Source organism: Streptopelia decaocto (genome assembly GCF_964273445.1).
Source record: "Streptopelia decaocto genome assembly, chromosome: 5".
Classification (NCBI taxonomy): Eukaryota; Metazoa; Chordata; class Aves; order Columbiformes; family Columbidae; genus Streptopelia; species Streptopelia decaocto.
Genome location: NC_138659.1, coordinates 7240266 through 7265742, shown reverse-complemented (window position 1 = coordinate 7265742; position 25477 = coordinate 7240266). Strand labels below are relative to the sequence as shown.

At 45.9% G+C, this 25477-nt stretch overlaps 2 protein-coding genes across 2 annotated transcripts; one reads left to right on the top strand and one right to left on the bottom strand.

Annotated features, from left to right (window-relative positions):
• Positions 1-655: 655 nt before the first annotated feature.
• Positions 656-15094, bottom strand: TDRD5 (tudor domain containing 5). The gene is made up of 10 exons (XM_082053844.1): positions 14829-15094; positions 13922-14049; positions 10960-11180; positions 9772-9978; positions 8968-9034; positions 7894-8094; positions 6507-6665; positions 4329-4475; positions 1701-1917; positions 656-862 (listed from the first exon to the last, which is right to left on the bottom strand). The coding sequence occupies exons 1-10, from the start codon at positions 14974-14976 to the stop codon at positions 669-671; spliced, it is 1689 nt and encodes a 562-aa protein (XP_081909970.1). The 5' UTR covers positions 14977-15094; the 3' UTR covers positions 656-668.
• Positions 15095-18735: 3641 nt separating this feature from the next.
• On the top strand, positions 18736-25166 carry NPHS2 (NPHS2 stomatin family member, podocin; the record flags this gene model as incomplete). The annotated part of the gene is made up of 8 exons (XM_082052862.1): positions 18736-19012; positions 20241-20344; positions 21845-21917; positions 22214-22296; positions 22566-22769; positions 23473-23528; positions 24343-24421; positions 24888-25166. 8 exons carry the CDS (start codon positions 18736-18738, stop codon positions 25164-25166), a joined length of 1155 nt encoding a protein of 384 aa, XP_081908988.1.
• Between the last annotated feature and the right edge of the window lie 311 nt (positions 25167-25477).

Sequence of the window (25477 nt, the reverse complement as noted above, 5' to 3'; positions counted from 1 at the left end):
CAACAGATCAGAGTGTCTTTTTCTTGGGGAAGGAATTTTATTTTTGCAAGTTACCAGCACTACTACAGACTGAGGCCTGAGCTGGGATGTGAAGGTGGTGAGGCACCAGCACAGACTGCTCAGAGACACTGTGTTTGCCACATCCCTGGAAGCATTCAAGGTCAAGTTGGACGGAGCTTTGAGCAACCTGGTCTAGTGGAAGGTGTCCCTGCCCGTGGCAGGGGGGTTGGAACCAGAAGGTCCCTTCCAACCCAAACTATTCTTTGATTCTGTACAACCACAGCTCCCAAAAGGAAAGGCTGTGTAGAGCATCCACCATGTTAAAAATCAGAAACATTTTCCCCGCACAATGTCAAAACTCCTTGTGCGCTGCAGGAAGGAGGGATAAGTAGCCAGTTTCCCTCTCCTAAATTTAAAGGATACATAACACAAAACATTACGTGTAACACAAAAGGTTCTCCTGAACCAGTACAACAAAAACAAACTGTTTTCCTGAAAGTAAAAAGTAACATTTACCACATGTACTGGGCACAGCTAAAAAGTCAGACTCCAAGTTTTTCAAGGGATTAAACGTTTCTGAAGAAAGAAAATGGCAACACGGTGACGCAGAGGGCCTTTGCTGCTCTAGGCAGCCTTCCTTGGCAGCTGTTCCAGCTTCTCCTCTCGTCTCACACCTTTTTCAGGCTGGGGAGCCACTGGAAGTAGTCACTGGAAGTGGCCAAGCGCGCAGCCGCCACCAACGCGGACAGCCTGGCAGGAGGGACATACACTTTCTGAGATGGCCCTTGGCCTGGCAGCTCGCTGGCACCACACGGGCCAGCCGCTAGGCTCCCAGGAAGGTCTTTGCTCACTTTCTCTTCACCTGCATAAGGAGGGACACAGAAAAGAAAGATGGTATCTCCATTGGTAACTATAAGAGCTCCAGTTTAGATTGAAACCCCTTTTGCCTGGACCTTACCAGGTCATGGCAAGAGGACTTTCTACTGCACACCCATTTGATGAGCCCAACATGGCACAATCCAAGAGTCTTTCTCTCTCTCCTCCCAGTTCTCACCTCTGTTTCCCCAGGGTGGGAAATCAGATGTGAATTGAGTAGCTCCTGTCTGGAGAACCGGGCCTCCCCTCCAGACAGACAGACAGGTCTGTTCCAAGGCACAAAGAGGTGCTGCCTTCTCCAAGTCACTTAATGCACCTCATAAATTGGGCAACTCATATACAGGTTTTGTAAATTCTTTCATAATTTGGAAGATGGAAGACAAACACCCACACAGGAACCTTATAAGGTTTTTTTTAAAAAAAAATGCTTTTGCCCCTTACAGTCGGAAGATTGAGAGACTCTCAGTATGAAACAAACACAGGCTAATGTATGGAGTGGAGACGCAAAGACTTCTGCATGAAAGCAGCAGAAAGTGTAGAACAGACAACAAAAATCAACAGAGAAAGAAATAACCCTCAATTCATTTGCTCCCATTAAAACATTTACAAACCCATTTTGCTGCACAAAGGTCAAACTGATGCATTGCATGCAGCCATTGATTATTGCCGCATCTCCATCCCACAGAAACACCGACACTTTCATCTGTTCTAGCACAGAAGCAGCACCAGCCCTAGGATACCCAATAGCAACTGCAAAACTCAGCACAGTCACAGACTGCTCAGCTTTCTGCCGTGTTAACTTTTACTGATAAATCTACTCGTACTGTTACGGTTGTCCAGCATAAATGGTATTGCCATAAGTAGAACAGACGGATGGACAGCCTCATGAAGTTGGATTTCGTTGGAAAATCTTTCTATGTGATCAGGGTCATCTTGGCTCATTTCTGCTGGTTGCTTGGAGTAGATAAAGGAGGTGTGAAAGTCTTCCACTGACTTGAATAAGACAGCAGGCATTGAGGACTCTCCAAGAGAATGAGGTGTCTGTAAACGTATATAAAACACCCAGGAGAGGCTGTGATTAATGCACACTTGGCTCAGTAACTGCCCTGATCTTTATTATCTCTCAAAATCCACAAAGAACTGGAATGTCAGCAAGTAGATAAACTTAAAAAAAAAAAAAAATTCACACAAAAAAGCCCACCCCAAAACCTAGTTACCCTGGCCAAAGGGCAGCTTTTCCTGCATAGCAAGCTGAAAACAGTGACAGGATACAAATCACCATGTCTTAGCAAAGAATTAACAGCTGGTTCATTTCCCAGCAGCCCCACACAGAACAAGCAATGGTAATGACAGAGGGAGTTTCTGCAAGGGAGCAGGAACCGCGTCACAGGGACTCCCTCCGCATTTTTGCTTAAGAACACAAATTAAACTTAAGATTCAGGGATGATCAGCCGTGTCTCAGCCTTAGGCAGCGACTAGAGACAATGTTTGTATTTGTTAACTTAGTCTGCAGGAGAAAAAGGGTGAAACGACAGGCAAGCAGCAATTGTCCCTGCCCAGCTGTAGCTGTTCAAAAATTAGGTGCTTGCTCTCCAGGCTTCTCCTGTTGTCAAGGCAGCAGAAGAAAGACATCCATCTTCAGAAGGGGTGAATCACCATCCAGAGGTGCTTCACCCCTTGGCAAGAGTGCGCTCAGAGGATGAGCCCAGAATAAAACAATTGTTTTTACACAAGCAGTTTTAAGCAGCCTAAATGGTTCCCCACGAGGGGACCATGAGGTGCCCCTGAAGCAGCAAGGAGAGTTACATGGCCAGGCAGCAGAAATTCAGTGCTGACAGGATGCCAAGACAGAATAATTTGAATGACAGGCATCACTGGAGCCCAATTAACCAACTACTCAGCTTGATACCACCAGCCAACTGAAAAACCCTGCCTAACATGCAGTTAAAAAAAAAGTGTTGGGCAAGAAAAATATTCAAAGGTGATTATTATCTCCTCTTCCCACCCACACTATGCTTGTTGGGGGACAGGCAGTGTCACTGCCACTCCAGGGCAAAGCAGGAGCAGGCAGGGTGCAGGGATGGACACTAGGAATGTCCGTTAGCATTGCAAAAAGCTGGGATGGAAATAATTAAAAAAGGAGGCTGTTCTGTTTACAGAAGAGGCAAACAAGACAGGATGCCCTAGAGAGTGCTGTGAGGGGCAGGAAGTAAGGCAGTATTTACTCTTCCTCCTGATTCACACAATTAAGAACAGCACTACTAAAAAGGAAAACATGAGCAGTGAAATCTGAAAAGGAGAAAATGCCACTTGGTGATGCTCCAAGGGCCACAAAACCCTGAGGCCAAGAGATGAGCAGGAACCATAGACAAGAAATCCTTCTGTCTGTCCTCAGAACTTGCTGACTGGTGCATTTCCCCCACTAACATCTATAGGCATCCCACAAGCTTCCTCAATATAAATTCTTGTTATTTTTTCTAAAGAGGTCACAGCAAGGGACAAAAACGTTCCCAGGACTTCTCTGATCCTGTTAGGAAACTCCTACGCTTTGAAACTCGCACAGTTTAAAACTAGCTGGGGATGGTTTAAGTCTGCCCACAAGGACCCTATTTCTATCTACCCACCTGCCTCCATCTCATCATACTTTACCCCTACATGTGCTAACAGAGGGTTTTATCTTCTCTCAGTCTCTCAAGGTCCCTTTTCCCAGCTTGCTTTCTCTCCATCCCTTTCGGGTAACATATCCCAGAGACACCAACTCTTCCACCTCTGCTCTAGGCTATCCAAGAACCAATTTTTCTCCTAATCCCTCTAGAAAGAGTTGTGTTTCAGCCTCCATCAGTCTCCAGATGCGTAAGGAGCTACTGTTATCTAAAACCTTGTAGTCACACTTCCATTTCCAGCTCTGCAATGCCTTCTGTGGCCCAACAAATCTGAAGCAACACTGGGTTCCTGCCGAACCCAGAGCAGTGTTTGCAAAATGCCAAGCTGTAGGCTTTGTTAGACTCATCATTAACCACTATTTAAGAAGCAAACTCACAACAGCAGCACCACATAACACCTCAAAGCACAGCACAAAACAAAACCCTCCCAAGCACACGCTCCTGACTCAAAAGGAGGGCTGCATGATCCAGAGTAGGCCCACAGTAACTCCCAGTAACCCTATGGACTGTGAATGGTGGGGAAGTGAATAAAGGGCCAGGTTTGATCTATAAAGTGCTGAAACAGTCTTGTTTCCACAATACCCTGAGCACTAGCGGATCATCAATAACACCAGAAACAACAGCAAAGTGGAAAATGTATAGGTCTGAGCCCAAGCTAACAGCCAGTAGTTATTTCTTTGCCAGCCACTTAAAAAACCCCACACATCACGTCAATCAATGGATGATTCAAATAATCTAAAAACAAGAACAACCCCCCTCAACAGCAATAGCTGAGCAAAACACCCTTACCTTAACCACTGCCATAAGCTCTGCAGGAATTTCATTTGTATCCTCCTGTGCAAGTTCAGGGTCTTGGTCTGTTCTTGGAACACTCACTTCATGCAAAAGTGGCTGCACATCATCCCCTGTCTCCTCCTTAGCAGACAGGTGCCATTGCTGAGATGGACAAAGCAAGAAAAGGCACAGCTAGTGCAGGCAGAAGAAAGCAGGATGCACTGGAGCAAGTGACAGAGCAATTGGATGATACTACTCAGAGATTAACTGAGTGAGAAAAACAAAGGAGCTTTTCTGTTCCACTCAGAAGTTTTAACATTTCTATCTGGAAAAGCGTGAGCTACTTGGAAAAGACAGGAAAAAAAAAAAGAGGACAGGAAACAACATGAATAAGAAACTGTCACATTAACTTCTCTCCTCCATAGTAAAGCTTACCACTTGGGAAGTGCAGTTTTATTCAAGCAATGTTTTCTGGTTATTGCTTGCTGCCTTCTGAGAAATTTTACCATGGAGAAGTGTCCTAACATGGCAGAGCTGACACAACACAGTGTCCAGGTATTTTGCACTTAAAGAAGGTGGAGGAAAAAAAAGTTGTTAAACCTGACAAGGCAAATCTAAAGTTGGACAATGCAAAGGGAGTTCCCCACTGCTTATGAGGAGTTACCAGAAAATGCTAGCTAAGCAGTAACAATGTCATATTAGACATATTCCCCCTAGTTCAAAACATTTTGAGACATTTTAACTGCCATTGATGATCATGTTAGTGATGGACCAAGGAAGAGAGAGAAACATTTTGGACAGCTAAACAGAACAGCAGAGAAGGAAATGTTTAAAGTCTTACACTAAGACATATCTGGAGGACTGCAGTTTCCAGAAAAGAATTCTAATAAGATCCTTGAAGTCAGACACGACAACACCTGGATGCATTTACATTCCTCTAGTCTCCAAATCACCAGCTATGTCTGACATTTACACAAATGGATATTGCTACAGTTAATTAGTTACGGTGCTCTCCAGATTTTTCCATTAAAAAAAAATAACAGGAAACTCAGATTTGCAGTCTTCATCACGGTAATTTCTTCCAAATACATACATTAAGATGCTGGTTTGTGTCCTTCAGTTCAGATGATATATTGACAGTGCAAGGCCATTAATATCCAAGATACACAGCTTGTATAGAGTTTCTCTAGCATGGAAAATGCAGTTAAGTCACCAGCGTTACACTAGCTTTTACTTCTATTTCAGAGTAATGTCAGAAAACCAGCCTCGGAGCAGGCCCACCGCTGAACACTTCTACACCTGACATTTACTGGAAAGGTGCTTTGGCCCCTGTAATAAAATGTGTCATGAAAATACTACAATTTAAATGACACAGAAAAGTAGAGAGAGTCACCTGTAGACAGAGTTCCTGGTGTTTCTAACAGAACTACAGTAGATTGCCCTCAACACCTGGGTTTTAATTCCTCTGTTCATCTGGGTCTCAATCTGTTAAAGAGCAAAGGGCTCCTCTTCTAAACATGCTCTGAAATCAAGAGCTGGATATCATTCACCTTTAGAAGTTTTTTGGTTGTTTTTGTTTTGGGGTGTTTTGTGGGTTTGTTTGCTTGTTTGTTTTAATAAAACTGTAGTTGTATCCTTATCCCTTGCTACAACCAAGACTGCAAATGGCCTCTTTTAAGTTAGTTTTAGAATGATCAAGACCCTTAATGCAAATAATACACCAGTAGTTCTTCTGGTGTTTTCCCACATTTACATGATGCCCTGACTTATTACACAGCCTTTGCCAAACCCCAGAGATGCGAGAGGAAAACAAATCACTTCTTGGCTCCTGGGGGTGCAAAACACAAGTGTCAAGTCAAACTGATCTTGAGAATCTGGTACTGGTCTGAGTTCTCAGAATCCATTCTCTCTCTAACTGAAAAATTATGGTGCAAATGAGAGGTTAGAGAAATCACTGAGCATGCAGCCTCCCTGCAGCCTGCACAGGGATCAGAGGACAAGCAGCTGGAGATGTATTTATGGTTCATGAGTAATTGTTGTTATGTTATGGTTCTGCTTGCTTTTTTTTAAAGAAAACAAACAAACCAATCAACCAACTCCATCAAAAACTTAATGGAACTAAACCAACACATGTCTAACAACCCCGGGAGCTGATTTTATTGAATGATAGCTATGCCACAGCCAAACTCCCACCTGGTCACACAGCTCATCCCCATCCAGCTTTGAGGTTGCTGTTTTACTATCTGTATCTAGAGACTCCTGCCGCAAGCCAAGGTCTGGCTCCACTGGTTCAGCATTCTGCATTCCACTGGCCTGAACGTACAAGGCTGACGGATTCAGTTCCATGAACCCCTGGGAACAAACAAAAAAGTATAGTCAAGAAAACCATGTTGTCACTACCACAATGCACAAAAAGAATTCAGCAAGTTTCTAATAGGTTTTATGAAGAGGCACAACACCCACAAGTTAGCTTCAAATTCTTGCAGAAATTGTCTCACTACAAAAATCACCTCCCCTCCCTCCAGCAACAAAATTGCTCAGCAATGCCTCTCTCCCCCCAGAATTGCTCATACACATACAAAAAATACAACTGCAGAATCTAATCCTGCCAAAGCACACATTCTGCATCTATTGAATAAAACAGATACAAGATCTCTGCTCTGTAAAGCCTGACTTTCTGCTGAGATATAAATCTGTGACAGCCCCTTTCTAAGGGTTTTTGTATCCACACAGTTCTTGGTGAAACTGAGCTGAGACATTCAGATAATGATGGGCCTAAATCATAAATGCCCTCTGCACTGGCTTATAATTTGAATCTCTGTCCAAGGCACAACGTGCCATCTACCATGGTTGTGTTGTCCAACATGGTACACTTCACTGGCACAGTAAGAGACATTTTTAACCAAGACCATTTTCACAATCCACTTTGTTAATGGCATAACCGATCTTCAATGACAGGAGCAGAGAAGGCCAAAACAAGCTATTTAACTGTTCTGTTCCTCATCGAACTGCCCCTGCCTGTATGTAACACTACATCAAGTAAGACTAAAAATCTAATCAAGTTGCTCTCATTAATTGTTTGTATGAATCAGGGGCCTCTTAAATTATGGCCAGGAAAAATTTGTGGAATTAAAAATGCATAGCCAAGTATCTAACATCTCTTAACCTCTCAATTCAGCCTTATGCTAAGAACGTCTATAGCTATTTACTTTTCCATATTATTTATACAAGATGTGCACAAGCTTCAGATGAATCTGCAATTCTAGCAAGATAATCAACTTTAAAAAAAAAAAAAAATCAAAGTCTTCTAATCCACTGTTAGAAGACAGGATGAAAACAGTTCTTCTACAAAACCAGATCATCTCTGTTGCACCATCAGACTGCACCTTAAAAAAAAGAAAGCTCTCAACAGAAGACACCAAGGTATGCCATCACAAAATGATAAGTTACAGGAAAACAGGGAATACCAGTTTTGCTTTTCACAAAACTACTTGCTTTGAACTAAAGATCTTCCCCTTACAGGCACCCAACCGATCCTTTCCCTGCCCCTCCTTTCAGCAGCACATGTGTCCTTCCCAACCTGGGAAGGAACATTCTCTCCGCAGACGTCAGCGTATCCCTCATCCCTCAAGACGCAGTGGAAGTAGACATCCTCCTTTGTGGATGTGTCACACAGGAAGAGATGCAAAATGCCGTTCACGTATTCATCCACAATGCCCACGAGCAGCTTGGAGTTGCACAGCTTCTTGAACAGAAGAGTAGCTGCACTAGACCACGTACCCTGAGGAAGAAACAAGGATGTAAAGGTACTGTAAACAGATGAACATCCGCCACCTGAGACTTCCCCTTGTGGGTACTTGTCAACAAGGCAGTTAAGGCAGGTCAGGCGAGGGACATATACAGGAAAGTTGGGCAGATGAGCTTCCCAGCATGGAACTAAATCAAACTACCTGAAAGCCTGCAATGCTAGTTACACTTGGAATGCCCTTTCACCCTAAAGATCTATTTTCAAACGTTTGATGGCATTCACCAGTGATTTTATCAGAACTGACCCCTGTGGGTAAGAAGCTGCTAAGCCTCACCACAATGAAAATTATGATTCTTTAACCAAAAAACAGAGGAAAGTTTTTTTTTTTTAAGATCCTGTCTTTAAAACACAGAAGCAGCAACTCATCTCACATGCTTTTCTTCAGAGATGGTATTTCTCAGGCTTCTTGACCAGCACAGAGAAACTTTCTTATGACCTCTAAAATTCTTTGCCTGTGCCAACTGCATCAAACCAACTCACTTAAAGCTCCATCGCAGAAGTAGTATTTTAAACAGAGGCTGCAGCTACCGAGGCTTCAGAACGACCCTGCAATACTACTGGCAGGGGAAGAAACAAGTCTCCTGACTTGCTCAGCAGTATCTATCTGTCTCTGCAACAATACAAGCAAGAATACTCTGATGATAACACAACAGTCAGCAGAAGAGTGATCACTTGCAGAGACTTGCACAGTCACACTCTGCTGAACATAACAGCAGCAATTCTGCTATAAACATCAACGCGACCTGAATTAATCCAAATGTTTGCCCTTATCAGAAGATAAAGCCACCTTCTACTGGACAGCTCTCATACATATCTCAGTAAACAAAACAGCACGTGAACACATACCTCCATGGGTTTTACCCATGCCAAGGAACATGGGATGGCCTGAGCAGGGAGTTTCAAGTAGCACCACCTACAATACAAAAGGAGGCTATCACCATTACAGCAAAAACAGAGCAAAGCCAGGCAGAAGAGCAGAACTTCCTCATCTTCTGGGTTTTAAAATCTGTTTAGGGATAGAGAGGCACATATTGGATTTTGCACTTATGACTAAAACTCAACAGCGGCTTTGGAAAACACTCCATATCCAGAGAATAGGCACAGCAGGAACAGCAACAGCAACTGGTCCCTTGTGCCTTCCCTTCCCCAAGCATCTTCCCATCAAAGTCTCTTAGAATTACAAAGTTACAGGCAGAGACCAATGACTTTTGAACCAAAGAATTCTAATGGTTGGGCACAAGTGGAGTGAAACGAGAGTGAAGAAACAAATATGGAAAAGGTACTGAATCACAGGTGAGAACAAGCACCTCTGACACTGCAAACATGTCCCACTTGGACAGGAACCTCATCAAGTTCAATCAAGTCCTGCACTTGGGCAAGAACACCACAATGCACCAGTACATGATGGGGGCTGACCGGTTGGAAAGCAGCATTTTTACCACGAGGGTGACCAAGCACTGGAATAGGTTGCCCAAAGAGGTCGTGGAATCCCTGCCCTTGAAGACATTAAAAAACTGTCTCAACGTGGTTCTGGGCAGCCAGCTCTAGATGGCCCTGCTTGAGCAGGGAGCTTGGATGAAGTGACCTGCCATAGTTCTCTTCCAAACTCAACCATTCTGTGATTCTGTCACCCATGTGTAATTTACTTACTTGAGGAATCTCAGCCAAGACTTTCGGACAATTTCAAGGTTTCCGTAATCTGCGTAGAACACCTCTACTTCTTCATCATTGATCACACGGTGGATGATAACACGGTACCACCATTTTGAGACTGTTACACAGCAAAGCTGTCCAGGCTGTACTGCAGACTCAGGCATGATATAACGATCAGAAATAAGTTTATTTGAGTAAAGATGTCTGCAAAAGATCATAATGAGAAACCATGCTTGGTGGGATGCAGGAGATAAACAAAGGGAAATATACAGGGCTTCAGAAGAATCCTGATTTCTCAGAGTTCCCATGACACAAATTTTTAGGAGTTGTTATAACAGATCCTTTATATTTCTGTTCAGCCACACAAACTGAAATGTCAATCAAAAATACAAACCTAAACTTTTACCATTGGAAATACAGGGTGTTTCAAAAAGACGGACCCAATTTCAAAGCAGTCACAGGGTATAACTGGGTTCACCTTTTTAAAACACCCTGTATATTCTCAGGGTGCAACAAAAAGTGAAATAATAGGGACTAATCAGAGGCTAAATACAGTCAATCTAGTCACTAATTTTTAACATCACCTTGACACGTCAGCACTTCTAACAAACCAGGTTCTGGAGAACTGGCTCACGTGCACAGTATCTCTCTGCAGAGTCTGCAATCACACATACCCCAGGACACCAAGCATTTACTGGGGCACACAGCTGGCAGCAACTGTAACACCGACATGATGGAATAGGATGCCAAATGCATAAGGTAACTGATACAAATAAAGGGTTTTGCTTTCAAATATAGGTATGACAAAGGCCTATTACCTGTTGCTTTTGGTAAGTGTTGGACATGGAAGTAAAAGCCTTAACTAAGGTCATGAGCAATAGCAGCACAGACAACAGAGATGTACAAAGGAACCCTAATGTTCCTTTAACTATTCCAGGCTTTTAAAGTTTAGGTCTGTCTAGGACACAGCCAAACCACGACAAACCACTATTAACCAAACTTATTGCTTGCTGGTGAAAAGGAATGGGTAAGCATTATGACTAGGTGTTTCAGTACAGTACTGGCATCTCTGATTGAAGTAAACCAGCCAGCAGTGACCAAAACTAACAGCTGGGTGCCCTGTTCCCTAAGTACTGACACACGCACAACGGGTAGTAGTTATGAATCAGCAAAGCATGTTCCTACCTCATCTCAATCATCATATCCTGCAGCTTATCAGATGTTTCCCTGCTGCAGACATGGATGTAGAACTGGCTAGGAGAGACAATGAATTCCACAAAGACTCCCACCAAGCACCTTGTCTCCAGCTGTGGTAAACTGCAAAGGTTTCTGTCCTGAACAGCATCGAGGGGGATTTCTGGAGTCTTTATCAACTTGGCTTGTAGGGACTGCTCCAAATCTTGAGGCTACAAAGGGACAAGAGGAAGGTGTCACTAGGATGTCTCATCATGCACTGAACACATATGACTGGCCTTCCCATTAAAGTAAAAATATAGTTCTGCTTTCCTGGGGACCTGAGTATTACTGAGTATCCGAGAATCCCAACAAATTTTGCAAACTTAGATTAAAACTTTCCCTGTGATAGAAGCAATCATTTTCACACTCTCTCCCTTTCTTCCTTCTTCCCTCCACCGTAAAGAGGGGTGCAACAAAAATACCTTGCTCATATTCCTGCAAGGAATAAAGGAGAGGAACTGAAGTCATGTCACATATTTAGACAGAAGTATTGAATGGCTATTGCTAAAAAAGCAAAACCAAACCCAAAACCAATAAAACCCACAAACCAAACACAACCCACCCATTTGTTGGATTTTACCCAAACGATGCTATTTCTGTTTTGTGACCATGAAACAGTACATGACTGAGCCAGCAAAACACTACCTGAAAATGATTCCAAATGTCAGAAGGCACAAATGCATGTCACTTTCACACTGGAGCAGTTTCCCAAGGATAACAACAAATTCTGTTCTTTGCTCACTCTAGAACAATTTGTAAATGAGTGAGCTGTTAGCACATCATTTCACTTCAACTAGTGTGGATGGGAACCTTAATGAGACATCAGCTACTTTCACTACCTCAAGAGCTTTACTTTGTGCCCACAAAGAGCACTCCTTCAATGATCAGAAGTCAAAATTATTTCGGTTTTACTCATCATGAATATGGTACAAGTTACCACTGCATTATACTGAGGCAATATACAGGAAATCTGTCTTCCAGCACCAACTCCATTGCTTAAGTGGCTATATTCAACTGCAAACAATGGGATTTTGCAATAGTGGCTCATTTAACCATTTTTTAAAGAAGCAGATAAGAGTCTCACCTTCTGCAGACTAAACCAGGGCTAATGCCCTTGAATTTTTGTTGAGTTAAAAATTTTGACTAAAGCAATGAGTTAAGCAGTGAGTTAACATTGAGTTAAAGAGCAACTGAGGGAATTCTTGCCTGTGCAGCAGCATCACCTCTAAAAAACCCTTATATTTCACGGATTTCCTGTAAGAAGTGCCTGTGAATAGCAGCATTTCTAAGGGACAGTTTTACTCCAAGAATGCTCTTCATATCAGACTGTTAAGGACACACACGACCTTTATAATTTGGCTCATACGTTAGCAACAGAGATTTATTTGAAAGACATACTCATACACAAAAAAAAAAAAAAGGAAACAAAATTATAAAAAGATAAACCAAAAGAACACACTGTAAAACTAGGCTTACGAGAGGGTTGGTTTGCAAGACTGGCTAACTCCTTGCCCTAAGCTGGACTGGCAGCTGTCAGCAGTGCAGATTACACTTTTCCTTCTGCTCTTGGAAGCGAGAAAAAGCTGCTGAAAGCAGCACCCCTAGATACTTCAGCCTCTTCAGGGCTGAGTGGATTAAATCAGCCCTTGTCCCTCATTCGTCCCTTAGGACACTTCCACTATTAGTCTCTCGTGACCAGACACTCAGATATTTTGCAGCAGGGTGGGGATGAGGTTGCATCTTTCCCCTCTACCTTGCAGCATCCTGATGGACAAGCATTCATTACACACCGGAACTAACACATTCCAACATGCTTTCCTCCTCTTTAGGGTATTTTTTAAACAAAACAGTAAGCTGGGTGTTTCATGACAAATACTAGTTCTGCAAACATCTTCTAAGACTTATCCTGCTAGGATTTTTAAACAGGTTCACTGTATGATACATAAGAACAAAAATCTGGGGCTACCTGGACCATATCCCCCCTTTTTTTACCCTTCCCACAAGCAGACTTTGTTCGATCCAGGAGAATTCCCTGTGGACTTCTTCACACCAAACTAAAACTTCTTTAAAGGATCCGAACAGGCTGACAAAAATCTCTTAAAGTGTATGTTTTCTGAAATGCCACACAAAGTCCAACCTGTAGTTCCCAGGTTTCTAAGTTCATTAGTGCACAAAACACCAAATTCCAGAATTCCTAGGACCCTTTCCCTGTCTATGCACTCCAAACATACAGTTGCGTACTGCCACAAGATGAGCTTCACAAAGGAAACAACTCTTCATTAGGAGGGTTTTCCTGAAAAAAGGCCTAAAGATGCTCAAAAGAAAAAGAAAAAAGAGGACACAAGCAAATTCTCCCACTCAGGTCTGGCAGCTTGGAGCCTCTGTACTGCTCTTCTCCATCCCTTTCTAAAAACACATTGCTAAACAAAACAAGAAAAAATTTCCAAGTCCAACCAAATAGCAGAGTTGAGACCAAAGAAATCAAGGTCTCCAAGGAACCTACCGCAGCTCTGTCCCATAGCTGCGTGACACTTAAACCCTGCCTACCACAGCAGGGGAAATACCACAGAACTAGTCTCAGAACAAAGTTATTAAAGTCCAGTTACAAGTAAGTATCCCAAAAGGTATCACCACTGTTGTCAGGGAGCAAGATGATGCATAACTGATCTTGGATAACCTGTAACATAAATCTCGAGACCAGAAAAAGATCTAGTCTGGACAGCATATAAAGCTGTATACCAGGTCAGTGTGAGGGTGGTCACCTCCAGACTCACCTAAAACAGGGACAAAAATTTTTGGAAGCAGCAGTGCACCAACAATACAAACTCAACAGAAACAAAAGCAGTAAAAAGATTATCACCTCCTGGATTAAGACATGATAAAGCTACAGAGCACTCATCCAGCCACTTACTTGTTTGAGACGATCGCCCAAATCTACTACTTGTGTTTCCACCGGCTCTGTCTTCTCTTCTGCTGTCAGGTGTAAGTTTTCCGTCTCACAGATGGGTTCCAAAGGAGGCATCCCAACTGCAGGTGTTGCTGTAAACACAAGGTGGCTGTTATTCTTTATTTACATATCAAGCAGAAAGAGAAGACATCAGAAAATGAAAGTACTGCTTCAAATTTCCTCATCTCTTGTAGCATTCACAGCCACCAGATTCAAGAGGAATCACTTGAAAGGCATCCTTCACTGTATTACTAAAGTAAAACAAAGCGCTCTTGCAAGCATGCCAAGGGTTAAATCAATTGCTAGAACGATGCTCAAATGAATTTTGCTCAGACAATTCAGGAATTTGGCAGAAAATGCATGTGATTTTCTGCCTTCTCTCATAGTGGCTTTGGGAACACTGAGGACATCTGCAGTCTCTTCTTGTGTGGAACACTGTAGCTATGCCTTTCAGACAAGTACTAAACCTTCAATCTCAAAAAGCACATTGAAAAGGCTTTACCAGCCTGCATAGCAGATGTTCAGGAGATAATGTTAGTTTTGTTTTCTGTTGACTTGAACAATAAGAAACTCCAATCTCGTACATACATTCAGAATGTCTGTACTCTGAATGGGCTAAACAACCCTTCTTGCACCTCGCACCAAACAAACAGTGGCAACCTATGTAAACTTCCAGTTAAGCTCTCTGCTACAAAGACAAGTCCCTTGAGACAGCTGCTTCTCCAGCGCCCCACAGCCCTTATGTGCTAAAAACTGGGGGAACTGGGACTACTACAGCAACTGGAAATGCAGCAACATCCACTTGCAACACAGCTGCTTGGCCACAGCACTGAGAGCTATGTGCTTTCAGTTAAATAACACAACACCTCACCTTGAGACAGTTCTTCCCACACCTTATCTTGTGGCACCTCTTTCTTCTCTCTCCCTCTTGCCAGGTGCTTCTTCAGGGTCAGCAAGGAACCTGCTCTCGTCTGCTCCACCGCAATGATATCGGACACGCTTCTGAGGACTTCAGACATGGAGGAAAATCCATATTTTGTGTACTGAAATGCTCGGCCAAAGCGTCTGGAGAAAGCTTGACTGAATTCCAAGAGCAGAAGCGGTGAGGAACTCAGCAGATCCTGCAGCTCAGCCTTCACTGTTGCTGGCAGGACAGGAGCCCTGCCCTTCCAAGGGAAACTCTGCAGATTCTTCGAGGGAGAAGCAGCATCTGCCTTCACAACAGCATTCTTCCGTGCTTTAGCACTTTTCTGTCTGGCAACCAGCTTGGCAATTCCTTTGGTGGCCTCATCTGCGATGGCTACAACCGAAACAAATAAACTATTAGACTACCAAAACAGCAAACCATTAAAAGCTCTACACAAGCAAAACTCCTCTTCTTTCCTTCCCTCTTCCCCCACCCTGTTCAGAAACAGGTGTCTCTTTCAAAAGCAATCACATTAAACCATGGCTGACTTCCAGCAGGGCAACTGCTTTTCCTCTCCCTTTGCAAAGTGCACTGAAACAGATTTAACAGCCAACAACCAGTCTGCACCCTCATCCATATAAACCCAGATCCAGGTAGGAAGGTGGGTCAAATTCTTGGATACAGGATCACAACAGGAAACCCAGCTGCTGTAAGTTCTGCTGAGAAAACAGTATATGCCTCACTTCTCCCACCTGCCCAGACATGGTCTCCCTTGAGATGCAGCCCAAGTCTTTTCCATGTTTTTAAACTTTTTCTTGTCTTACTGTACCACTCTTAAAAAAAAGTTATAATTTCACCCTTCCCAATCAACTCTTTGCAGCTACCATTTGTTTTGACAGCTCTTCCCCAAAGAAAAGGAAAATGAAAAAGTTTCTTTGATACAGACTAAACTTCCCATGGGGTCAGGTAGAGAAACATTTACAGCTTCTCCTGAGAGGCCCCATCCCCAGTTTTGGCTCCTGCTGTAGTCTGCATTTACAGGAAAAGTGATGCTTACCAGTCCTAGTGTACCCATAAGAAATGTTACTGCAGTTTCTAAACTAAGTGCATAAAAAAATGTATAAAAATAACTAGAAACCTGGGTGATTTTTCAGTAAGCATGGAAAAGCATTAAAAGGCAGATCAAAATACAGGAAGAAACACCAAAGACAATAAATTAAACTGAGCTATATGAAAAAAAGAATAACAGAAATACATGACCTACATCTCCACTAATTCATCCTGCACATCCCCACTTTGTTCCAAAAGACTGCTCTATCCATAAGGAAACAAAACTTCACCTCTGAGGATAAAAGTGCCTTTTTCATAAGGACAGATTCTGACAACTTCTGGCATGTTTGCCACCAGCTCCAAGGTGGACCGGAAGCCCAGGTCACGCAGAGGAAGAGGTTTGCCGATCATGGCCACGTACTCCTGCTCCAGCTGTGCTGGGGTTAAGCCCTCCTTGGCAGCCGTCAGCAAAGACCTCAGCTCCTTCTTCAGCATCTCCATTAGCTGTGCCCGCTTCGACCCATCCATGCTAGAGGGGAACAAAGGCAAGATGAAAACAACCCATACCCAAGCAGCTCAAATACAGGTAGAGAGACCTTTTAATGCTTAGAAGATGGAGGTTTGCAGGAGGGAGAGGGCAGAAAACCATGTTCACCAACAGCCGCTCCCCACCACCCCCTGTACTTCCCCGCCTGTGGAGCTGCCACCTTTGGCACTCACTGTCCCAGCCAGGATCAAGGTTCTCCTGCACTCGCCACCTGGCCCATATACACTGCACCCCCGGAGCTCCGTGCACCCCTAAACTCCCACCCCAGGGGCTGCACTCCACAAACCCTGCCATTCCACGGAGCTGCTGCCTGAGGACCGCCTCACAGCCAGCCCTGCGCCCCTAAACCTGGCCCCGAGGATTCCCCGCTCCGCATACAGAGCCACTGTCCCCTAAAGAGACCCCTGTGCCCCTCAACCACAGCCTGGAGACCCCGCACAGAGGCCCCGATCCCCCGTCTCGTCTCACCCCGCCATCCCTTCGCCGCGCTCACGCGCCGCCCCACAGCACCTGCGCGCGCCCTTTCCCGCGTTTTTGAGGGCGCGAGGGCGGGGCGGCCAACCCCTCCCCCCCCTCCCGCTATGGCAGCGAGAGCGCCCCCGTGCGGGCCGAGAGGGCGATGGCGGCGGCTGCGGGTCCCCCGGGGCTGGTGCCGCTGCCTCCCCCCGAGTTAAAGCGTTAGGTGCGTTTCCCCCCCTGGCAGCGAAAGTTAGTGCACTGCCACAGAGTGACGGACAAAAAAAGGAACAATTCCTTTAAAGTACAAGGGAGTGACCAAAAACACCCCACGGGGACAAAGGAGTCAAGACCTGGGCATCAGACAAAACTGGAAAGTTTCGGGTTCGCAGGTGTTCGCTGTCCCATGGTGTTTTGGACAAGAAATCAGCCAGACCCTGTGCTGCCCAGAACCAGACCTGAGCTGCCATTCACTTCTTAAATCACCACCAGCCCTTCCAGAACATCTCCCCCTGCCCCACGCTGCCCAAGGGATATACACAAAGTGAAAAATGTCTCTGGAGCACTTCCAAAGCAAACACAGGCGCTGTATGGATTTATTAATTACACTCCATTTCCGCCCAACTTTTCTCCTCTGCCTTCAGCCCTCTCCATCCATCGCCTCCCCGGTGACCTGCTGACAAAGCACCCAGCACGGCGGAGCAGAGAAAGGAGGGAGCTGCTGCTCCTGCCCTCCCTGCCTGCAATATCCTGACTCCGTGCAAGCCACGAGCCTCCAATAAAATAGGAATCTACGAAAAAAACAAGAGCAGTACCTCCCCAGTCAGCTTCCCAGCTCCCTCCAGCCACTCCTACACACCAGAGACTGGGCATCCCTGAGCTCAGCACAGCCCCATTGACAGGGAGGTGACAGCTTTATGTCCCAGCCTCGTCTTGCTGAGTATGATTTCTAGCCAGGGGCAGGTTTCTTTAATACGTCCAGGGGCTTTAAAACACTTAAAACTGTTTATTGCAGAGGTTTCCACAGCTGTTATCACAGGCTGTGCAGCAGGAAAAGAAAAAGCTCGGGGCCTGCTGTGGAAAACTAAGGAGGTGTTTAGGCACAAGTTCTTTTTGTAATTTAGTTATGATAGTTCTAGCCCTGCAATGGCCTCCACATTTTGCACCCATTCAGGAAAGTCGTGGACCAGTTGATGTCCTGCCTTGCTAAAATACGAGGTGACCCTAGAGAGAGGGAGTTTGCTGTCAACATCCCACCACTGTGCCAGACAAAAGGTTTCTGGAGAGCAGACCAGAGTGAGATGCTGCTCACCCAGCCGTTCTCTGCAACACCCTCTCCAAACACTCCTGAGTTAAGCCACTGGTCTCACAGGTAAAGGTTTTTCACCCTGATGCTTATTGTTCTGGGCCATTCTCACCGTTTGAGGACTTCAGAGCCACATGTCTGATGGTTATTTTTAGGTTGCTTTTCAACATCTTTGCAGAAAACAGCTATCAAAAATCAGCTGAGTGCTTCTGGTTGAATTTTATTTCCAAAGGAAGATACAAACAGGATGTCCTCCTGGAGTCCATCCCATCCAGGTCTAACCTTCCTTCCCATCTCCGCAGCAGTGTGTGAGGGGAGCAGAGCAGCTGGGAACCAGCTTGCTCACTTCACTGTCCATTACGTCTGACAAGCCTGTGATGAATTTGAAACAAGCCTCCTTGATCTGACACCTCCCCTTCTCTCCTCCCCGGCTGGGTTTTCCTGCCTGCAGCAATAAATTTGAGCACAAATCCATTCTACTCCCACAGGCGGCTGCGTGCTCCTCGGCACAGATGAGGATGGATAAGAGGTCTCGGAGCAATTCCAGGGAGTCTCATAAGAGACACAGAGACTCGCCAGGTACACAGAGCAAACGGGAGAAGAGGGAGAGCAGCAGAGAAGCCGGCAAAAGAAGGGGCGACACAAAGCAGGAGAAAGCAAAGGAGATCAAGAGCACCACAGGGACTGACGGTAGGGTGCACACATCCACAGTGGTGGATGTAGATGACGTGATATCTGATGAAGAGATGGAGGCAATGGCGTTGCTGGACAGCGAGCAGCAAGAGGAAGGTATGGCTTACAGAAGGGAAGGGGCTGGAAAGCTATGGGTTCATTGACCCTGTGTGGTCACAGTGTGACTCTGCTCTCTGCATGGTGAGTTTCCCCAGCCCCACCTTGCACAGACACATAGTTATCTTCAGGATAGGATATGGGAGACTTCAGCCAGCCTCCCAGCCAGCTTCTGCGGTCAGTCCTGGCTGATCAGCACAGCCTAGCACAGGAATGAACTTCACTATGAGCAGTTACATCCCCAGCATCCTTCATGCATCAGCTCACTGCTCCCCTGTTCTGTTCATACTCCGTTGCGTTTCTCCCTTGCCCTTCTTTAGGTAGATGGAGTTTTTTTTGTGAGACGCTAGGCCTCTTTGGACCCAGCATCACCACAGATGCTCTATTACAGGATGTGTATTACAGGAGCCCGTGTCACTTGTCTGCTTCCACACCGGCAGTTCTGCTGCCCTGGAGTGACACAGAGCTTCAGACTTGCTCCTGTCTCTCTGGGAACTGATTTTTCACAGCTGCCTCTTCCTGCCTGGAGTAGAAGAGTCCCAGCTAGTTAGCAGTGCTGTGAAGGTAGAGTCATCATACAGTTTTTTGGGATCTGAACCTCCTCAGAAACCAGTGACTCTGCAGAAAGCTCCAAAAGCAAAGGGGAAGGGATGGAAGGGCTAGAAGGGATTCAAAACAGGAGGAATGCAGAGATGCCAACTTCACTGCTAGAAAACATAGTCCCTCCTCTGGGCTTGGTCCCGCTGCATTAGGGAGCTGGGATGCCACCAAAATTCTATTCCAAAAGGACCTGAGATACTCTGATAGGGAAGGGTAGTTCAGGCTGTGCATGTTGAAAGCTATGTCTTATTTTAAATCTTTCTCTTGGCCATTAACTTATCTCTACAGATAAGTGTTTGGGATTCCATCTCAGCCAGCAAGCTGCCCATTCCAAGCCTTTCAATGCAACTTGATAGCCACAGGTCTTCAAGCTAAAGGCTACTCGTTAGTCAAGGTGCTATGGAGAAGCATGGCCCAATTTCTGACAGTAAAGCAGAGACAAAATCTGTCAGTCCATGGTAGCAGCTCCTGTATTCATTAACATAGCTCCAGAGAGAGACAAACAATTCACAGACACCCGGTTTAGGCAAACGACAACACTGAAGCTGATCCGTGGAGGCGCTTGTCGAGCCATCAGTATTTTGGGAGCAGTCATCTCCTAACACAGTCATGTTGGATTTCTCTCCAGGTGTGAAGTCTCCAGGTCTGGGTGTCTGTGAGTGGCTTCTGACCATCTTATCTTTCATGTTCGTCATAATGACATTCCCCGTTTCTGTCTGGTTCTGCATGAAGGTGAGAATAGTCACGGGGCCTCTCTAGGTTTGGGCTTCAGTGTCTGATGTGGATGTAACTCACTGATTCAGCATGTGTCAGACATGAGCATAAAGTTGGTGTAAGGCTATATTTACACTTCTTCAGCTCTTATTAATTTTTACTTATCCTTTATCATATGTTACTGCAGCAGAGGGCTGCACAGGGATCCAGCCACTACCTGGCAAATACTCCTGCTTCAATATCAGCAGGCAAGGGCTTAGGTTTCTCTTTTTTTAAAACAAATTGCAAGTCTGTTCACTTTCAAACATAACCTTCAGACTACCCAGCCCAGAGATGTCCGCATTGCAGCAGCAGGGTAAATAAGTTTTGAATCATAAATTTTGAAATAATAAATTTTTAATCAGAAATTTTGAAATTTTGTGTACTAGAAGGGCGGTGGTTAGTAGGTCAGAGAGGTTCTCCTTCCCCTCTACTCTGGTCTGGTGAGACCACATCTGGAATATTGTGTCCAGTTGTGGCCCCTCAGTTCCAGAAGGACAGGGAACTGCTGGAGAGAGTCCAGCGCAGGACAACGAAGATGCTGAAGGGAGTGGAGCATCTCCCGTGTAAGGAAAGGCTGAGGGAGCTGGGGCTCTTGAGCTTGGAGGAGACTGAGGGGTGACCTCATTAATGTTTACAGATATGTAAAGGGTGAGTGTCAGGAGGATGGAGCCCGGCTCTTCTCGGTGACAACCAATGATAGGACAAGGGGTAACGGATTCAAACTGGAACACAAGAGGTTCCACTTAAATTTGAGAAGAAACTTCTCAGTGAGGGTGACAGACACTGGAACAGGCTGCCCAGGGGGGTTGTGGAGTCTCCTTCTCTGCAGACATTCAAACCCGCCTGGACACCTTCCTGTGTAACCTCATCTGGGTGTTCCTGCTCCATGGGGGATTGGACTGGATGAGCTTTTGAGGTCCCTTCCAATCCCCAACATTCTGTGATTCTGTGATTTTAAGAGAGATTGATCTCTCAGTTAATAGCAGACTTTCTAGCATGGCTACAAGTAGGCATATTTTGATTCCCACTCCTCAGGAAATTTTGCATGCCTCTTGTTCTCAATTAAAGGATCAGTATTATGGCTCAGAGCTTACACGTGTGAGCACATGCACACCTGGTTCCCTTGGAGGCCAACAACCAACAGGTAAAATTTTAGCTCGGAGTGTTCAAGTTTGGCCAGGCTATAAGGAAACAGAGTGCTGGCCGCATCCTGGGAAACCCTGGGCAGCTCTAACACAGGCTGCTCTCACCACATCTCAGGCTGTCACAAAGCTGCTCTAACGCTGCTCACACACAAGCCAGCGAGCACTTTTGGGCCAGGTTCTCTGTGAGGGTAGAGGGATCCAGTGACAGGTGACTCCACTAGCTCAGAACTACCGAAATCCTTCCTTTGCAGGGCTTTCCCAGAACAGACATCCTCCCATTTCCCCAGTCCTACATCTTGCTCTCCAGCCTAACTTTTGTTTCCCTTTGCAGGTAGTGCGGGAGTATGAGAGAGCCATCGTTTTCAGACTTGGGCGTCTTCTCCCTGGCAGAGCTAGAGGGCCTGGTAAAGTGTTTACTGAGCCCCCCCAGCCATGTGTCTCCTCTTCTTCATGCTCTACTAAAACTCGCTTGCTGGTGCCCTTCAAGCAGACACAGCCAGACAGCAGATGGGATGTCTTTGCTCCCTTCCTCTTAGGGCCAGTAGCTTTTAATGGCTTTTCCCTTGACAGAAGGGAATTTGTGCCTATGTATTGCTCCTCCTTTGTAGTTCTATATGCCAAACCCTCCCCTGTTCCCCAGAGCAAGAGGCAATTTCTTTGGTTCTGATGATCAACAGCTGCCTTTCTCTTCTTCCCACAGGCCTTTTCTTTTTCCTTCCCTGTCTGGACACATACCACAAGGTAGACCTTCGCCTCAAAACCCTAGAGATCCCGTTCCATCAGGTATGGCTGACACTCCCTATATTAATTTTTGGGTCTCTTTATCATTACTTCTCCCTGTGACTGGTCATGGACTCAATGACAGCCTTGATTTTGCCTTGATGTTAAGCAAGTAGCTTATGCTTACAGTAGAGATTCTGGTTCCAGGTCACAAAAGACCAATTCATTAGCCATAAGATACTGTTCAGCATTGCTGGCTCTCAGAATCTTGCTACAGATCTTACCTCAGAGCTGCAAAAACAGCTGCGTCTTCCCTAATGTCTTCTGCTTAGGTGGTGACCAAAGACATGGTTACCTTGGAGATAGATGCTGTCTGCTACTACCGTTTGGAGAATGCCTCTCTTCTCCTCACCACCCTGACCAGCATCTCCAGCGCCATTCAGCTGCTGGTGCAGACCACCACAAAGCGACTCCTGGCACATCGAGCCTTCTCTGAACTTCTCTTGGAGAGGAAGAGCATCAGCCAGGAGATAAAGGTGCTTCCACAGGGGGGAGACAGCAGAGCAAGGGGTGAACTGAGGCTCTACAAAGAAGCCCAAGTGATCAGTCCCTCAAAATCACAGACACTGGTTTGCAGAAGGGTACAATAACGTGTGTCCTCCACAGATAAATGAGAGATTTATCTCCTGGGGTTATTTTTGGCTTGCATCACTTTAGGGGAAGGATATACAGTGTGGGCCACACAGGTGACCATGGTGAATAGCAGACAGTATGGTGTGTGGGGCATGAAGGAACCACTTCATCAGTGCTTTGTGATACGCCAGCTTCAGTATTTACCCCAGAGATGACATTCTCGTAAGAAATTTATTCTGCAGCCTGAATGAGCTGCCACAAACCCAGCATACACGGGATCTCGAGCAGCAGGTCTTTGTGGCCATGACACATGTACATGATGATACCAGTCAGGAACTGAATGTTTCCTGTCGAATAGAAATGTTTCCACACTTGAACCACTATGGACTAGTTAAATCATGCTAAACCCATGGAGCAAACACAAATCAGAAGTAGAGTGAGTGAAGTAATTTTATTTCTGAGGGGCTTCACACAATAGCACACAAAAACTAATAAATCTCCCTTACTGCCTTGAATTAATGTCCTTGTGCTGTCTTACAGCTTGTAAGGGGCATAGGGCAGGGCTGGTGTTCTCCCCATGCTGTAAACAAATTGCCTTCTTCACAGGTGGCTTTGGATGCGGTCACGGGCTGCTGGGGGATCAAAGTGGAGAGAACAGAAATGTAGGTAGGACATGCTGGTAGAGGGGACTTATCCTGTTCTTTCCAAGTACCTGTCCTGCTCACTGCTGCCTGCTTTGCCTCTGGCTCTCTCCCTCTAGCTATTCTGCAGAAGGCAAAGCCTTTGCCTTCCTGCTTTCCCTACCCTTTTCAGCCTCTGCATCACGTAAAACTTCCGTGTATGAAGACTGTGCTTGCTCCTGGCACTGACATCCAGGGCAGGATCCTTGGCTGGGATCTCATCACCATTTCACTGCTGCTGCAGGCAGAGTTTCCACCCACTTCTGGTAGCCCAAGAGTTGCAGCAGGCACCAAACACCGTGTCCTCCTCCAGATCAAAGGCTCCAGAGTCTTGGCACTGGTTGGGATGGGCTCATCACTCAGAAGCCCATGCAGAAAGGTGGGACATGCTCATCACATAGAGGGCCATGAAGGAGAGAGCCAAGTGGTGAATGAGTAAATCCATGAACAGAAGGAAATCCCCGTGCCTGTCTTAAGAGCAGTCTCCCAGGGGATTCTCTGCTGTCTCACAAAGAGTGAGCTTAGGCTTCAAGCCTCAGAGAGAAGCTGTCACTTTGCTGCCTAGTGATCATGCAAGCCTGGTCTTTAGAAAACCAGGCTGGAAAAGAAGGATGGGAGTGGAGGTAGAAGGCTAAAGTGAAACACATAAAGAGGGATACCCAGAGAACAAAAAACACAAGTGATCTGCTCTGCAGAGACTGACTGATAAGCCCATTCCAAGCCTCAGACTGACCACCCAATGCTGCCAGAAGATTCTAGAGCCCAGCTAATCCCTGTCCCTTCCTTTTTACTGCAGCAACAATGTGCAGCTGCCTGCTGAAGTCCGGCAGTCCCTGGCCGTGGAAGCAGAGGCCCAGAGACAAGCCAAAGTGCGGGTATGCCAACCCTGAATACCCCCCTACTCCTTCCAAAGCGTCCCTCCTTCCTTTCCCACCCCTGCTTTGAGGTCCCTGGGAAATGCTACACAAGGGGACAGCTCTGGGAAGACACATCTCCTTTAATTTCTGTCCAAGAGCTGTGTCTAGCAAGGGAACCTGCAGCAGGAGTCTGAGCCAGCCCACTGGAGTGTCAGGTCTGGTACCTGGCCTACAGGTAGGACAGAAGGACACAGAAGTCTGGAGTTATCCCCAGGCCCACAGTGATCCCCATGGGTAATGTTGGTGTCCAGCACTCCTCCCACAAGCTCAGCCTGGAGGCTGCTCTCTCCCATGATCTTCAGACAGCAAGAATATTATAATCACACTGGCTCTGGGAATTTCATGGTGGCAACCTCCATTTGTAATGAAGACTTCACGCCTCCTTGCTCCCAGCCTCACAGAAACCTTCTTTGTTCTTTGGTAGGTGATCGCTGCCGAGGGGGAAAAGGCAGCATCCGAGTCCCTGCGGATGGCAGCCGAGATCCTGTCCAGTGCCCCTGCTGCTGCTCAGCTCCGTTACCTCCATGCTCTGCACTCCCTCACTGCAGAGAAACCTGCTGCTTTCATCTTGCCCTTGCCTCTGGATGCCATGAACCTGGTCTCTTCAGCTACTCACAGTCCTCCGGCTGTGAGCAGCCTCCTTACAGACACCACAAAGCACCCAGAAAGCCCGAAAGACAAGAAGGACTCACCCATGCTCTAAGAGCTGTCCCAGAAATAGTTGCCACGTTTCCCCTGGTCAGTCCTGCTCAGAGAGGAGCAAGAAGGGAGCCCACCAGCAGGTCCTGGAGCAGAAGAGAAAGCAGTCGAGGCCTGTAAATATAAAGTGGATTGTACATGGAAGACGGCTCCTGCTTGTTTTGGAAAGGGAAAAATACGGAGTACAAGGAGCAGGGGTGGGATGCGTGTGAGCAGGGGGTTGAGGGAAGAAGGGTGTCATCCCTTCACAGAGCCCTGACACCCTAAGGGCTGGCCTTGGGGACTGCTCCATGCTGCCCCATCACCTCGGCAGGA

Coding starts and splice junctions, on each gene's coding strand:
- TDRD5 (XM_082053844.1), bottom strand. CDS start 14,976: ATGTCTGAAGTCCTCAGAAGCGTGTCCGATATCATTGCGGTGGAGCAG. Junction 8,095..8,967: donor CATGGGTAAAACCCATGGAG/GTATGTGTTCAC, acceptor TTTCTTCCTCAG/GGTACGTGGTCTAGTGCAGC. Junction 863..1,700: donor TATGCTGGACAACCGTAACA/GTACGAGTAGAT, acceptor CTCCTTATGCAG/GTGAAGAGAAAGTGAGCAAA.